Below are 14,707 nucleotides of genomic sequence, written 5' to 3'. Positions count from 1 at the left end.
CTCTTTTCTCTAGTACAAATATTTTTAATTGAATTGCTGAATTTGTTGTAATTTCTAACACCCTATTGCTCAGCTTTCTCGTGAGAACGAGATTCTTAAATTCAGTGAGATATTTTATCTGGTTGAGTATAAATAAAAGTGACTTTGTCCAAATCTGATTGCCGTTTCTATGTTGTGTCATGCCAATTATGTTTGACAAATTATAAGTCAACCAGTTATTTTCAACACTTTAAATAAGGCAGCAATACAATAGCTTGGGTAACCCCCTCCCCCTCCCCTCAGGGACTTTTTGTGTGAGTTCATCAGGATGAAAAGCAATGTAGTCTTATCAGACCACGTTGAATGGCAATGATTTCTGTGGAAATCAGGTCATTAGAGATTTGTACTTAGCACTGTGTAATCAGTTCCATGTAAATGGGCAAATAAGATTAAGTAGAGTAGAGTGTTCTTTGGGGTAGAGGTGGTCCAGAGGCTTATGTAGAAAGGCAGTGTGAGGTTGTTTAGAGTGCAGGGATCCAGGCCATGAGGAAAGAACACATCTACTATCCTGTTGTGCTTTACAAGACGAAGGGACGAATGTGTCCCTCTGCTGTTAAGTTGCTGAACTGGTTACAGCCGCCTGCTGCCAGGATGCTCGACTCACCACTATCCATCACCCTTCTCGCCATGTCGGATCATTGTAGATATCCAGCTTTAGACAAACAAGGCTTTAAAAAAACTAATACAGTTTAGTGCTTTATTACTTTAGTCATAAAACCGAGGCCCGGGATCGTGTGTTACATAAATATGAAAGCAGGGAAGTTCAGCATCTTCTGACCGAGATCCACAGAGCAGCAACACAGTTCTCAACCCCTGACACAAACAGAGAAAGTAGAAAGAAATCCAAGTGCTTTATACAAATAAAACATTGGCGATATTGCATTATTAATGTAGCTGGAACACAGAGTCTAAGTTCTGGATTCGGTGAAATCTAACTCCTACAGACTAAACTATAAAATAAAATGCAGCGTTTCTCTATGACAGTTTGATTCTTGGCATTTTTACAGATCATGTAGATAAAACTCTGACCCTTTAGAAGTTGTTCAAAAACACAGCAGGTCTTTCTTTACGCAGCTGTGGCCTGGCTGAGTCTCCTGTGCTGGTGCAGCAGCAGCAGCATTACTGTGTCTGAGATCTCTCTGTACCTGATCCCATACAGGTAAGGAGCAAATACCCTGGGCAGCAACATAAAAACACACATATTGACTGTGGAGACCCACACGCGAACATCCTGAGGTATGTCTTTCCTGTCTATTAGAACGAGCTCTATGGTAAAAAGGAAGCCGGGGGCAAAGTAGAGCAGGAGCAGAACCCCGTGGGCCAGCAGGGTGACCCTGGCCCTGGAGAAGCGGTTATGCCAGATTCCCTGTGTCCTCGTTATCATGTAGAGGCGAATGTAGCAGTAAGAAATGAGCAGTGAACACATGAGTGCAGCTACGAAGAAGTAGATGTAGATCCCAGTCATGTTCCTGGCTTGAATGAATCCAAGGGAGATGAGGACCAGACACACGGGTAGCTTTTCATGGAAGTTCCCACTCGCTACCTGCGTCTTGATCATCACTGTGAAAGGGTATATGGCTGCTAACACCCACACCCCCACCAGTATGCAGTAGGTACGGGAAGGTGGAATAACGTCACGGTAACGGAGAGGCCAGCGAACAGCAGCATAGGTGTCGACCACCATGAGAGTGACCGTGTAAATGGCACAGCAGTAGCTGGTGACAGTGAGAGTTGTGACCAGCTCACAACCCAACCATTGCATCGGTGCTCTCAAGGCGTTACAAATCAACGTGGCCAAGTTGAGGAGGACCAAAAACAGGTCGGCCACCAGGATGTTGGCCAGTAGCAGGTAACGCGTCTCCTGGCGGAGGGCACGGGATAGGAAAATGCTTACCAGGAGAACAGGGCTGGCCAGCAAGGTGGCAAGAGTGATGACTATTGTGGGGATCAAAAACAAATCCAGGTGCCATTTCTCCAGGACCTCCACCCACTCCTGCGTGATGTTTGAAATTGGTATCGGTGATGTCATTGTACCTGTGAGTCACGGAGGAAGTGCAGATGGCGACACAGGGGTGTTTTATGATCACAGTCCCTACTTTCTCCAGCCAAGTCCTGTGAAAGAAAAACACCATAAATCAATGTCCACAGCGCACTACATTTAATACAGGTGGGATACACCTCCACTCTAATCCACCCAGCGAATTTGAACTGGATGAGCAGGTAAGAAACTGTATAAATCAACTGTAACTACATGCAAATATGGTTCGAGTCTATATTTATGCATTTGCATAAAAGCTGCAACGTGCAAATTTTCACACAAGCAGCAAAGAGCAAATGTGATCTCTACATGAATAATATCTCTGTGTGTGTTTGATACAGTGATAACCTTGTTGGGCTGCAGGCTGGAAAAACAAAAACAAACAAAAAAAACAGTAATGTCTAACACTTTAATGCTCCAGCTTTTTAAACATGCCATTTTTATTTTACAGTCCAGTCTAATTGTTTTAGTCTACTTAACAATTAAAATGAGCGGCCAGAAGCTTGTTGGCAGAATTCGAATATGAACGAATATTCAACAATGGACCCTGAACATCAACTTCTCTTCATGTACAATCTCACAAATCAGGTGCAACATCATGATTTCACTCAGCAAAAAATAAATAACTAAGCTGAACACCACAACCGTGATAACCACGTTCCCAACCAAAATTTGTATACACTAAACAAAAAGAGCAAAACAAAACCCAGAAATGACTACATAAACATATTTATTGACAAATTATCGATTGAACAAAAGGTGAGTGATCTTACCTGAGGCTCAAAAATGGAAAAAACTGCCTGTGGCGTGCATCCGTTAATGCTCAAATAAATAAAACGGTGCTCTGCAGCACTCATCTCACTGGACGGCTCTTTCTGAATGTACCCTTTGTTGACTCAGAGAGATAGTATAGGGGCTGCAGAGAGCTACAAACACTCAGCTGTCACGTAGTAACGAGGTGGAGCTCCCCACACCGTAGCTTTTATAGCGTTTTCTGCCCAGTAAATCGGATTGGTTTTCAAGAATTTATTTGACTTTATTCGAAAACTCACTTAAAGGGATTGGCAGTCATCTCCTGTTTTCAATAGGACTCACAAGTCAAGCTTCTGAAATTCATTTAATTTATGCCATCAATGAAGGAAAGTCAAAAATATTAGTGACACATTTTTCCTCACCCAAAGTTAGACCTGACCCACAGTCTCACACCAACGTCCTCACGTCTTACATGATGAAACCACTAACATAAACCCCAGCAAAAGGCTCTCACTGTGTTCCCATGGGTGGTTTAGATAATAATCTAGGGAACTTCCCTAAAAAGCAAAAAACAAAGACTGGTTCAACAAGCAGTCACTTCTTTCTCCTTTTCCCATATCCACTTTTTGCTTCTCTATCATCGTCATCGTCGTCATCATCCTCATCATCGTCACTATCAGGTTCGGTCCTGCCCTGCTGCAGCTCCCCTTCCTGCCACTCCCTGGCTGCCAGTCTTTTAAACACGTCGTACTCCTCCGCTGATGTCTGGGCGACGTGCGCAAGGAAGGTGTCCTGATCAACATTAAGGACGCTGTCCAGATTGGGGTTGATGATCGTCGTCTGTCCTTTCTTGTCCGGGGTTTCATAGAGGCCCCGTCGCTCCAAGAAAGTGTGTCGACAGCGGATCTCATCCAGACTGTAACGAAACAGTCGGCACTTCACCATCTCCGCCTGTTTGACACCCATTCTGAAGTAGACGTACTGTGGAGAGAGGAGGTAAAATGTGCCGGTCAACACAGTTAGTACACAGTTTGACAACAGCTTTAAGTGGACAACATATAAAAGTGTGGACACAGGAGATACTCCTATTCCGAAACTCTGAGCTGATCTTAAGGACGGTATGCTTTCATGTGGGAAAGTGCAATGCGGATGCACACTGTCCCACTCTGCACTGTACAAAGAGACCTGCAGAAGTGCTCACAGGATTATAAAATGCAGATCTGAAAAAAAAAAAAAATATATATACAAATAACATTCAGTCTATTATTACTGGAATGGAGCTACTGAGCCCACTGTGCTCATCATCTTTGATAACTTATTCAAAACATCTAGGAATTCACATTTGCATCTTTTATGTAATAATATGGTAACCGTTGTTTGTTACACATTTGAATACACAGAACCCAAGTATAAGGTCTGTTTGGACAGGTCTGTTTGACAATCCAAACCAAAACCTAACAAAAAGCAGCAAACGCAATTCACTTGCTCACCTGAAACTTGTACTCCAGCTGATCCAAGTTCTCCAGCACCACTGCTGGACAATCTCTGATGATGTCTGTGACCTGCTGGGAAGTAAACAGGCACTTCTCTTTGAGAAACATCACCACATTTTTTACTCTTTTCGAAGGCACAGTCAGGATCCTGGGGTAATGGGCCACCACCCTCTGAAGACTGCCTACGGAGAAATAGAGTAAAATGCGGGTTTCATATATTTTCAGTAATTTTATGCCTGATCTAATGTAGAAATAAACTGCGCAAAGGCAACACCTTACCTTCAACTAAGCCTATTTTCCGCAGGTTGCTTATGCGCTGCTGCAGCTGTGCCTCTTTGATGGTGTAAAGTTCAGGACATTTCTCCAGGCACTTCTTCACACTCGACGGGTTGAGACCCAAGACAAACAGAGCTGTGAGGGTTGGTAGGATGTGTTTGGCAGAATCTCCTTTTCTGACATTGGCCAGAGACTCGTATATCTGCTCTGCCTGACTCTCTGTGAAGCCCATATCAATGAAAGAGCGCAGGGACAGCTCAGTGACCGGGATCCCACTCGGAGGATTCAAGTCTTGACTGTGCTGCGTTGCCTGGTTGGTGAAGGAACAATACCATCTGGACTGGGGGTAGTATCTCCCAAACTGACGCGGACACAGTGTAGATATGGTGGCATTTCTCACAGCCAACCGTAGTACCTGTGGAAAAATACACGCCTTTAAAACCCTCACAGACAGCAGCGGTAGAGGGGGCAGAAAATATGCTAACAAACTCCACCGTTATCATTAGCTCAAGTTAGCAGACGTGAAGGTTATAAATGTCAGTCTTTTCTTTTCTTTCCTTTTTTTTTTTTTTTACTGATGGGTCCATTCAGTTAAAAGTGTTGCACCTCTAATTATTTCTACTTCGAGGAAAAAGATACTAAATCGTAATAGTTTGTATTTATACTTCACCTGATTCACAGCAACACGGGTCCCCATGCTTCTCCGTTATCGAAATATTTCCGTCTTCCAACTTAAAGAGTACAAAGGTTCCGCTACGTGTGTATGTATATCAAAGACTGTAGAAAACAGTTTTTTCTACAGTCTTTGGTATATATTCGGCTAGTCAAATATGATGGTGTGATCATGATTTAGAAATCTTATAAGACAGACATTTTCTTAATTAAATTGCCTGTGTCGTGCCAAAAAGTGATTCTCGATGGGGGTTTTTTAAGCGTCTAATATCTTTGTTTCTATCTGTTTATAGACCGCAGTCATTAGGGTTTATATATAAAATAAAGAAATTACTTGTTTTATCCTTATGGCTCTGCGTGACTGTACTAATAAATTCAGTGCTTTTTGGAAACATGTTTTTAAACTCAATGACACCTTCAAACGTCACTTTACCAGGATCTAATTGCAGCTTGTGCATTGTGCCTCAAAGTTGCTTGACACAATTCGTGATTGACATATTTGACAGATTGTATTTCAACAATCATAGAGTCAACAGTCTAAATAGAGACTTTCGGGCACTTTTTGGCAGTGCTTTCCTGCCCTGAGTAACGATATAGTGCTCAATTCATGTTATCAACGTCATGAGTTAATCATTTTTAATTCCAAAACATGTTTTCAGATGAGAATCAGCATGGTGAATGCAATCAGGATACATAAAAAAGTAAAGTCTGGGCTTTTTAAATGGTTCAGTGTTATTATAAGGACTTTTCAGGAAGTCCTATCTTCACTTCACAGTGAAAATAAATCTTCAACTTTATTGGGATAGCTGACAGTCTGTAGCTAGTGTAAGGTACTCATGATGAAATATTTGCAGTACCACCCTCCTCTCTACTTTGAAATAACGTGAAAGTCTGTGAAGGAAGTGGCAGCCTGTAAATAACAGCAGCTGTTAATCTGGCAGCTTTAACACCAGCTGGGAACCTAATAAATGTGTCCCCAACAAGTACTGCAGTCATTTAGTGTTTTGGATATAAATTTAAGTAGCAGTTACCTGACTGAAGAGAACATGCTTGTGGCAATACATTTATTGATGTATAAAAATAAATAGATAAATATCAGATATTCTTACACTTTTAATTAAAATATACAAGAATAAAACTATGAATATAAATTGCCCATTATTTAAAAAAAAAAAAAAAAGCCGGATCAAGAGTTTCTTTAACTTTAATGAGTTTGTGTGATTTCTCTGAGGTAACAGCTTATAGTTGTGTGTTTTTGTAGTAAAGCTGGGTGATACTTTAAACTGTCACAATTTTTTTTTTGCTGCTTTAATTTTTCCTCAAACTGCAAAAAGATAAATAAAACATTACATCCTGAACACAGAAACAAGCACAGTGTGACCGACCCATGATTAAGTCAGAAGTCTGTTTGTCTCATATTTAGTCCCGACAGCAGCGTCCCATCACTGAGACACACTTCATTTTTCTTCAACATTTATATCTTTGTTCAGTGACTCCAGATAAAAAAAAAGTTGATTTGACAGTTCGCATGAAGGCTTCACTTTGTTTAAGCAGAGTCTTTAATCCTCAACGAGGTACTTATGCAGCTCCGATTTCAGGGCTGCGATCTCCAACCTCTCGTCCTCATCTTCCTCCTCGTCATCCTCAGGCAGAGTGTCATCCCCACCGCCTGAAAATGAGCTCTGCCCGATGTACGCCTTAGGACTGGATTCTTGGTGCTGCGGTAAACCTGATAAAAAGATCAGAGGCCCCAGTACATTAAAACATAGCTAATGATTGTCAACGAGGTTCTCAAACTGTGGTGCAGGTGGAAAAGGAAAAATATGAAGTTAAACTAAGTTGAATTTGTATTACATTTCAAGGGGAAAAAAAATATCAAAGTGGCCTGATGCTTATGCACTTATTTTATTGTTGCAGAGTGATGAGTATTAAGAGGTGTACGGGATAAACTGTTTCCACATCCTGAGGTGTGGAATATCAGAAAAAGTCTGACATCTACTAGTCCAACAGTACCATTTAAGAGTACTCACAGCAGCTCAGATTTTCAGGAACCACCTCTGCCCAGGTGTACTCTGATAGAGAAATGGGCTGACTGATCCAGGACTGCAGCAGCAGCTGGTCTAAGTCCATTCTGTGAGTTGGGTTAGGGTCAAGCAGCCCGTGTAATACATCATCCAGCTCTGAGAGAATACACAGAAAAACTTCAGAATCTGACTGGACAAAATTGTCTCTATAAACTCAAAGGATCATATTTTGTGAAATCACAACCAGCTGCTGTGTACCTGGAGAGAGATGATACGGGGGATTTAGTTTGGCATCCAGGATCTCACCCACGTCACAGAAGGGATTCTCGCTGAAAAGCAACGTATAGAGCAAAACCCCCAGAGACCACATCTCCAGCTCTGGACCCTCATAGCTACAAAAAGAAGCCCACTTATGAGAGAAGCCTACAATTATTAGCAAGTTAATTCAGTGCTGATGGCATATTCTCAAAATTGTATACTCTAGAGCTCAATTCATGAGTTCAATGGGTCATAAATGTAATCTAGGACTGTAAAAATAACTCTTAACTAGACTCTGCATTCAGATTCAATAATTTAAGTGACTTCTTTAAACAGAAGGATGCTATTTAATAAAATACATTAAAAAAAAAAAAAGAGGAAAAAGAATTAACAGATAGTGTATACTCACGGATTTCCCTGTAGCACCTCTGGGGAGCAGTACTCAAGGGTGCCACAGAAATGATAAAAGAGCTTCCCAGGAGTCATTATAGCAGCAGAGCCGAAGTCTATCAGTCGAATGTGAAAACATGTGTCAATTATGATGTTCTCATCTTTTATGTCCCTGTGAAGGATGTTCTTGTTCCTCAGATAGAAGACAGCTGCCACAATCTGCGAAGAGACAGACGCTGCATTTTAACAAAGAACAAATCAATACTTCATGTCACATTTATGAGCCCACTCGCCTGACACGGTTGTATTTTTCTGGCTGTGCGTGTACCTGTCTGAATATGTAGCTGGCAAGGGGCTCATCGAGCCTCGGCTGCATGTCTATAAACTCAAAAAGGTCCAAACCATCTCCGTGTTTCTCCATCACCATCTGAAAGTAACTCCCATTCTCAAACACCTCCAGCACCTAGTGACACCAACACAGGTGTATGATGTGAAGCAACACAGTTCACGATTAAAACACATTATTTTGGAAACTTTTGCGACAGGGTCATGTGATGCAAACCGCACGGCGACCTTAACGATGTTATGGTGCGTCACTCGGGTCAGTATGGCGATCTCCTGGCTCACTCGCCCTAACATTGGGTCGTCTACCCAGCAGTCGCTCACTATTCTGGCCTTGCTGATGAACTTCACAATCACCTGTAGGTTTTTAAAGTAGGTCATAAAGTCATCTTCTGCAAAAAACAAAACAAAAAAAACTACATATACAAACAACAACCCCCCCCCCCACCAAATATTTTTCTTACTTCTTGCCCATCGCAGCGCCTTTCGGCCTTCCAGACAAATCCAAAGGCTCCTTTACCAACAGCTTTGATCGGCTTGTACTCTTCTTCAAACTGTCCATCACAGGCTTTAGACTGCTCGAGGTCCATGGTGGAGCGCAATGCTTCCCCCTGACTGGCCTCACCAATCCTCTTCATGAAGAAACGAGTAAATGATCACCAAGTTACAAACACAACCGCCTCTAATGAAGTTTACATTAAAATATAAATAAGATAAAATCCATGCTTTATTGACCTAGACTTAAGATCATTACAGCCACTGACCTCTCCTAGACTGCCTGCTGTTTGGTCGTGCAGTGATTGATCCGTTTGTGACATCGCCCCCTGCTGGCTGAGTCTGCACATCCACATGCAGAAAATGGAGCTTCCGTCTGGGAGGTTTGTCCCGCACACATCACACAGCACATCTGCACACAAGCAGAGAAAAATACTTGTTGCTTTGCATTTGATTTTTAGGAGGAATCTAAAGTACAGTAAACAGTTTAACACCAACCTATTCTTGTGCCGTCTCTGTGGTATCCACTTCCTTCAAATTGCCCCTCCACTATACATGTGGTTTCTGAGGACTGGTTGTGTCCATACACCTTCTGTTTCTTGGGAGTAGATGTGGCAGGCATATCTGCTAGTGACTGAATCCCAGTATTCACTTGTTCACAGCCCTCTTGGCCCTTTCCTTGATGAATTGCAGAGACAGCTTCCCAGTGAACCTGCTCATCCTTATGCTTTTCAAGTTTTTCAGGTGATTTGTTTCTGGCCTCCACAACAGCAACGTCCCCAGGCTCACTGGGCTCCGCTTCCTGGTCAGACAGCACCATGCATGGGGAGGGAGTCCGCAGGAGCTCAGCTGTATCGCATGATGCCACAGAGTGTGGGGCGTCATTGTTGCCTCCTCCACCACTGAGCAGCTCTACATTACCGCCCAGGTCTAGCTCCGCTAGGGCCCGGCTAACTAGATCACCATTGCTGTTTAGGTCCAGAAAGATACTGGCTGAGTCCACTGCTTGGGCTGGATCAGAACCACCGTGTTCACAGAAGCCAGAAGAAGACCTAGGAAATTAAATTAGAAAAACCAAAACATTGTTACATGAATACATGAAAAATATATTCATAAAGGAAGGAAACGTCTAAAGCTGAAATAAGGAAAGAAATGAATAAAAGTTTGACAGTGGAATCAAATACTGTATTAAAAACACAGAGAAACACATCCAGGTGTTAGTATAGCAAATGATATGTGAAATGAATGTTTCCAGTTTTCTTTGAAGTCTAACTAAACAAAAAGGAAGCATACTCAATTGAAAAGGCTTATACAATTGAAAAAGGTGCCGACCCACTAAAGACGCCAAAAATATGAATGAGACAGCATTTCTAAGCTACAGGCTGAAATTCGTCTGTTTCTTCCTGCCATTGTGCAATATTTTAAAGTATGATATACGTAACTGCGAGCGCTGACATTCTCATTAGCATCTTTAGATTCTTTGAAGTTTCAACCAGGCACGTCAGAGGCTTTCAGGGCCTCATCTTACCCACATAACTGAAAAATATCTCTCCTCACCGGCTCTCCATTGAGATTACTTCAAAGCTAGATTCCTCAAGCACAGAGGCAGATGAACGGTGATCTTTTCCTACATCAGGAGGTTTGTCGTTAATCTTATCAACAGCATGTTCATTCCCAGCAGGACAGTCTACAGAACAAGAAAAACATTCATTGTACATTGTATTTATAGCGGAGCTCCATTTATGTAAAGAAAACATCAGCAGAGCTACGTCACACCTGGGATATTCTCAGGGGCGGGTTCATCTTTTTTCTGAACTTCACTGCCCGGCTGCTGTTCTCTCTTTTGGTGCGATGGTTCAGTGGGAACAGAGCGGCAGGCGTCGTCATCTGGAAGTTCCACCCAGGTAAATGTCTTGAGGAGTGCCTGAGTAGTATCCACACTGTCTATCTGACTACAGCATGGTGCTACCTGAGCTGCTTCTTCCATCAGCTCTGCAGTGTTATTGGCCCTGAGGAAAGACGGGCTGTTTCAATCCAATTCTTTTCTTTCCATGCCAACACAAGAAAGCTACAGGCAAACTCCAGTGGCAAAATATTTACTGAAAACGTATCTGAAGTCTCTCCTAGGAAATCAAAAATGTATATGCAAAACTGCAATCTATGCTGTGGATGTCTTGTTTTTTGGGGTTGGTGCAAGTGTAAAACACAAAGCACTTCACCTTACAAGCACTGGTAATAGCATATACAAGAACGAATGCCTTAACTCCCAGCTAATTTGTCTCTGCAGTTACATTTTTAGTGAGTGAATAAGTCTTTGCCTGTTTATTTCCCCCACAGGCTGAAGATTTAGGACTTATGCAAGTTTCTATCTGCATGCTGTAAATTGTAAATGCTTAGCTTAAATAAAAGCTCAGTACTGAAATACATATTTTGTATAAAAGGTTGGTAAACAATAATATTCAGTTGGAACAACTTAACGATGCATTACTATTTCTTCAAATTCTAAATAAGAGGCACTATATTAGAAATCTCTACTTTTTTTAAATTTATTTTTTAAATACCAGGCATGCTGTGACATTATTTGTCCAACAGATGGCAAACGAGAGGCCTTTTAACACACTTAACCCACACTGAGATATTCCAGCATCACAATCATTCATGAATCATCATGACTGTGAAATTTGGGGAAAACATTCCAGTCACAAAAGCTTTACGAGTCCAATTCAGATACAAGTTTTAGGGGGGAAAACAATAACAGCAGAAAGGACAGAAACGATGAGCAGTCACAGCTGATCTAACTGGGGAAAATGTAATTAGTGTTTCAGTGTCTATTGAGTAGTTGGAGACACAGTGAGACCATCAGGCTTGACCAGTGAGTTGGAGTGCTTCCAGATTTACTGCAAAGCACATTAAATATACATGCAGCCTGCGGCTTTAAGGCACCTGATTGTCGCAACAGCAGCTTTTGTCTGTCCAGCATTTCAGAGTACACAAACCCACTCTGTTTAAAGTCTACAGTGAATTTGAATATCTGCTGGCATAAAACCTCCTGTCAGAATTAATCACCATCATATCCAAGGCTACTAAAAGCCTCGGATATGACTTACCAGATAAAATCATTGATACACATTAAAATCACGGAGCCTGTGAGCTGGACGATTTTAATGTGCCCGCGTACTTACGTAACCACACGTGTTGAGGTGACTGCAGGAGGGGAGAGGGCAGACAGAGCGCTGCCCTGTTTATCCAGCATCATGCTGGTGCCAGTGAAGATCCTGCCTCTCCCTGCTGAAGTCCTTTCCAGAGCTGCTCGGTGCACCATGGCCATGTCTCCTGCCACTAGTGAGGATGGGTCTAAAATTGAAATAAGAAACTATTAAGTGATGCACAGTGCAAACAAATAATACTGCATGACAGGTAAAAATAAGTACCTTACATATTCCAACACTCACCATATTTTCCTGATATCCTGGATGCTGCAGGACTTTTAGAGGCCTTTGCATGAGAATCAGAGAAGGATCTGGTCTTTCTGTCCGAGTCCGACATCCACCCATAGAAACCGGGCATCAGGAAAGTGATGTTCTATAGATAACAAAACAGCAATATCTATGAGGATTGGATGGTCCTCAGTCCAAACATCCACGTTCAGTGGTTACATTGGCTGACCTTCCCCAGCAGCTCGTCCTTGCTGTAGCCAAACAGACTGAGGGCCAGGTGGCTGTGGATGCTGATGATAGAACCATCAGTGTGGAGCAGAAGGAGACCGCTGACAGGAGCAAACACCCAAACTGTTCCAGAGTATTCTAGGGCTGGGCTGACAGTGCTGTCCACATTGACGTCTGTGAAAGTCCAAGCGTACGTTCAAAGTGCACAATTAGTTAAAGAAAGCATAAGTGATATATAAAAGCAGATGACATGGGGTGGGGGGGTATTAGTGAATTTATTGCCTTAAAACACAAACATCAGACTTGAGGATACTAAACAACAGGTGTTCACTATAGTGGACACAGACACGGCATGAAAAAGGCCACTAACATTAAAGCTGCCTGAAAGCTGTCAATGCAAGCACCACATCTGATCTGTAAGGGCCATATTAGTACATTTCCAACTTTAAATTGTCCAGGAAAAGCCCCAAAATGTAAAACCTACACCTCTATTGGACTGCAAGAAGTTTAAATGTTAATTGGAGTGTACAGCACAACACAGTGTGTGGGTGCATAACCCACACACCCACTGGGTGCACAACAGTGAGTGTGTTTTTAATCTATTGGTCATAGCTTTGTCCTACAATTTAAGCCAACTACCTGATGAGGATGACATTTCAAGGCTGTCATTGAGGTATATGTAGCCAGTCCCATTAAGCTGGTGTTGGGGTTTCCCACACTGCACCGCCCCTTGAAGTTTAACACACAGCGGGACTGCTGCACCTTCTCTGCTTCTACCACACACTCGCTGAACCCTCAGCATCTGAAAGCAGATAGAAAAAAAATTGTACTACAGAAATATTTAAAAAGGGATATAATTTTCTTCTTATCCATTCTGCCAAAATGTCAGAGCAGCACATTGATAAAAAGGGTCTCGGAAGCAGAGGTTAAAATCCCGAGTTTTCCTTAGCTGAGCAGAACAGTTGAAAAGTGTGCTTACTTTGGGCAGTGCATGACTGCGGAGGGGGATTTGTAAAGAGGGGATTAGCTCCTTCACAAAAACTCCTTTTAACTCCTCGGGATGATGGTATCCATGGAGATGGGCAAATGCCAAATCACAGGTTAGGATTCTGCCCTGAAAGTGACAAATGTACACGTCTATGGCTAGGCATTACTTTACATTTGTAAAAGAATGCTAAATAAGGGTGTACTTACATCTCTTGAGAAGGACAAAAAGGAAGACATCCTTTCTACATTTTCCATCACGAGAAGGAGGTGCTCTTCATTCTGTGATTGTCTGTAGGTGTACACAGACACTGGCATTTCTCCAGATAAAGTCAGGGCATCCACCTGCCAAAACACAAACAAACAAAGAAAAAAAAAAAAACCCAAAACAAATGAAATGAATAAATCTATGGTGTAGATTAAAGAAATCTGACTCAATGGCTCATGCTGTTTTAAGTAATTTCATACCACTTTTCCAGACGCTGCTACAACAGTCCCATCGACTAGTGGAAAATCCTCTTCCAGTGCTTCTTCCAGGACCTGACTGGTTTTCTTTAAGAGGGAGGGCAGCTTTTTTCCAATGAGCTCTTCAGTTGCGCACTCAAACAGCTTGCAGGCTTGTTCATTTGCTGACAAAACCTGAAATTAAAATAAATAAATAATTAATAAAGTAAGCAATTCATACAGTTGAAATGCTGGTTATCCTGTGCTGCAAAGCAACCTCCCTCCACATTAAGTCAACAACACAGTACCTTTTTAGTTTTATGGTTGACAGTTAGAATGACTTTGTTTGGGTTGAAGGCAGAGGGATACCCCGGCAGGCCAAAGTCACCAGACATTAGCTGACTGAAGAGCATCTCCTCTCTCTCTGACATAGTAGACAAGTGTGGCAAGGAACCAGCTTGAGAAGATGGAAGCAAACTACACATCTGGCGGTTTTTTGTGGCCACAGAAGATCCAATGTCAAAATGATCACCTGTAGGAAAAAGTGGTGTTATAAGCTGATTTAAATACAATTTATTCCCCTTAGTTTAAGAACACAAGCCAATCAAAACCGTCAGTGATGGGGGTGGGGGCGTCATATCAAAACTGACTTGAGATGAATTTATTAGCGCAGCATTTCTGTTGGTTGTAATCAACACTGCTGAAATTTACCTGTCAGGGAAGCCGGATCATAACGACGCTGAAAGGCTAAAAGCCTCTCCTTGTACAGAGGTCTGCGAGTACACGGGTAAGACCTGTTCAGGTCAAAGTCATCTTCCAGGTGACCAGACGAGA

At 42.2% G+C, this 14,707-nt stretch overlaps 3 protein-coding genes across 4 annotated transcripts in view; all 3 read right to left on the bottom strand.

The window, feature by feature from the left end:
* Positions 1-722: 722 nt before the first annotated feature.
* On the bottom strand, positions 723-2,989 carry LOC113010144 (putative G-protein coupled receptor 148). Its single transcript, XM_026149034.2, has 2 exons — positions 2,851-2,989; positions 723-2,151 (listed from the first exon to the last, which is right to left on the bottom strand). Exon 2 carries the CDS (start codon positions 2,066-2,068, stop codon positions 1,106-1,108), a length of 963 nt encoding a protein of 320 aa, XP_026004819.1. The 5' UTR covers positions 2,069-2,151; positions 2,851-2,989; the 3' UTR covers positions 723-1,105.
* Positions 2,473-5,399, bottom strand: mterf4 (mitochondrial transcription termination factor 4). The gene is made up of 4 exons (XM_026149033.2): positions 5,270-5,399; positions 4,603-5,014; positions 4,321-4,505; positions 2,473-3,811 (listed from the first exon to the last, which is right to left on the bottom strand). Exons 1-4 carry the CDS (start codon positions 5,294-5,296, stop codon positions 3,425-3,427), a joined length of 1,011 nt encoding a protein of 336 aa, XP_026004818.2. The 5' UTR covers positions 5,297-5,399; the 3' UTR covers positions 2,473-3,424.
* A 922-nt stretch (positions 5,400-6,321) lies between these two features.
* pask (PAS domain containing serine/threonine kinase) overlaps positions 6,322-14,707 on the bottom strand; it is an 8,784-nt gene continuing 398 nt past the window's right edge. The window contains exons 2-21 of one of the 2 annotated variants that reach the window (XM_026150704.2): positions 14,585-14,707; positions 14,182-14,405; positions 13,898-14,068; positions 13,640-13,774; positions 13,425-13,559; positions 13,085-13,247; positions 12,447-12,619; positions 12,233-12,362; positions 11,963-12,134; positions 10,557-10,789; positions 10,338-10,467; positions 9,279-9,832; positions 9,050-9,192; positions 8,750-8,917; positions 8,517-8,642; positions 8,272-8,406; positions 7,963-8,162; positions 7,554-7,687; positions 7,302-7,451; positions 6,322-7,000 (exon numbers count right to left, since the gene is read on the bottom strand). The exon at positions 14,585-14,707 is cut by the window's right edge and continues 114 nt beyond it. In XM_026150704.2, coding sequence (XP_026006489.2) covers positions 6,831-7,000; positions 7,302-7,451; positions 7,554-7,687; positions 7,963-8,162; positions 8,272-8,406; positions 8,517-8,642; positions 8,750-8,917; positions 9,050-9,192; positions 9,279-9,832; positions 10,338-10,467; positions 10,557-10,789; positions 11,963-12,134; positions 12,233-12,362; positions 12,447-12,619; positions 13,085-13,247; positions 13,425-13,559; positions 13,640-13,774; positions 13,898-14,068; positions 14,182-14,405; positions 14,585-14,707 — 3,569 coding nt within the window. In that variant the 3' untranslated portion in view covers positions 6,322-6,830. The remainder of the gene's footprint in view (positions 7,001-7,301; positions 7,452-7,553; positions 7,688-7,962; positions 8,163-8,271; positions 8,407-8,516; positions 8,643-8,749; positions 8,918-9,049; positions 9,193-9,278; positions 9,833-10,337; positions 10,468-10,556; positions 10,790-11,962; positions 12,135-12,232; positions 12,363-12,446; positions 12,620-13,084; positions 13,248-13,424; positions 13,560-13,639; positions 13,775-13,897; positions 14,069-14,181; positions 14,406-14,584) is intronic. The other variant, XM_026150705.2, reaches the window with a different exon arrangement.

This window comes from Astatotilapia calliptera, chromosome 18, assembly GCF_964374335.1.
Source record: "Astatotilapia calliptera chromosome 18, fAstCal68.1, whole genome shotgun sequence".
NCBI classification, from domain to species: Eukaryota; Metazoa; Chordata; class Actinopteri; order Cichliformes; family Cichlidae; genus Astatotilapia; species Astatotilapia calliptera.
This window is presented reverse-complemented; position numbering and strand designations above follow the sequence as displayed.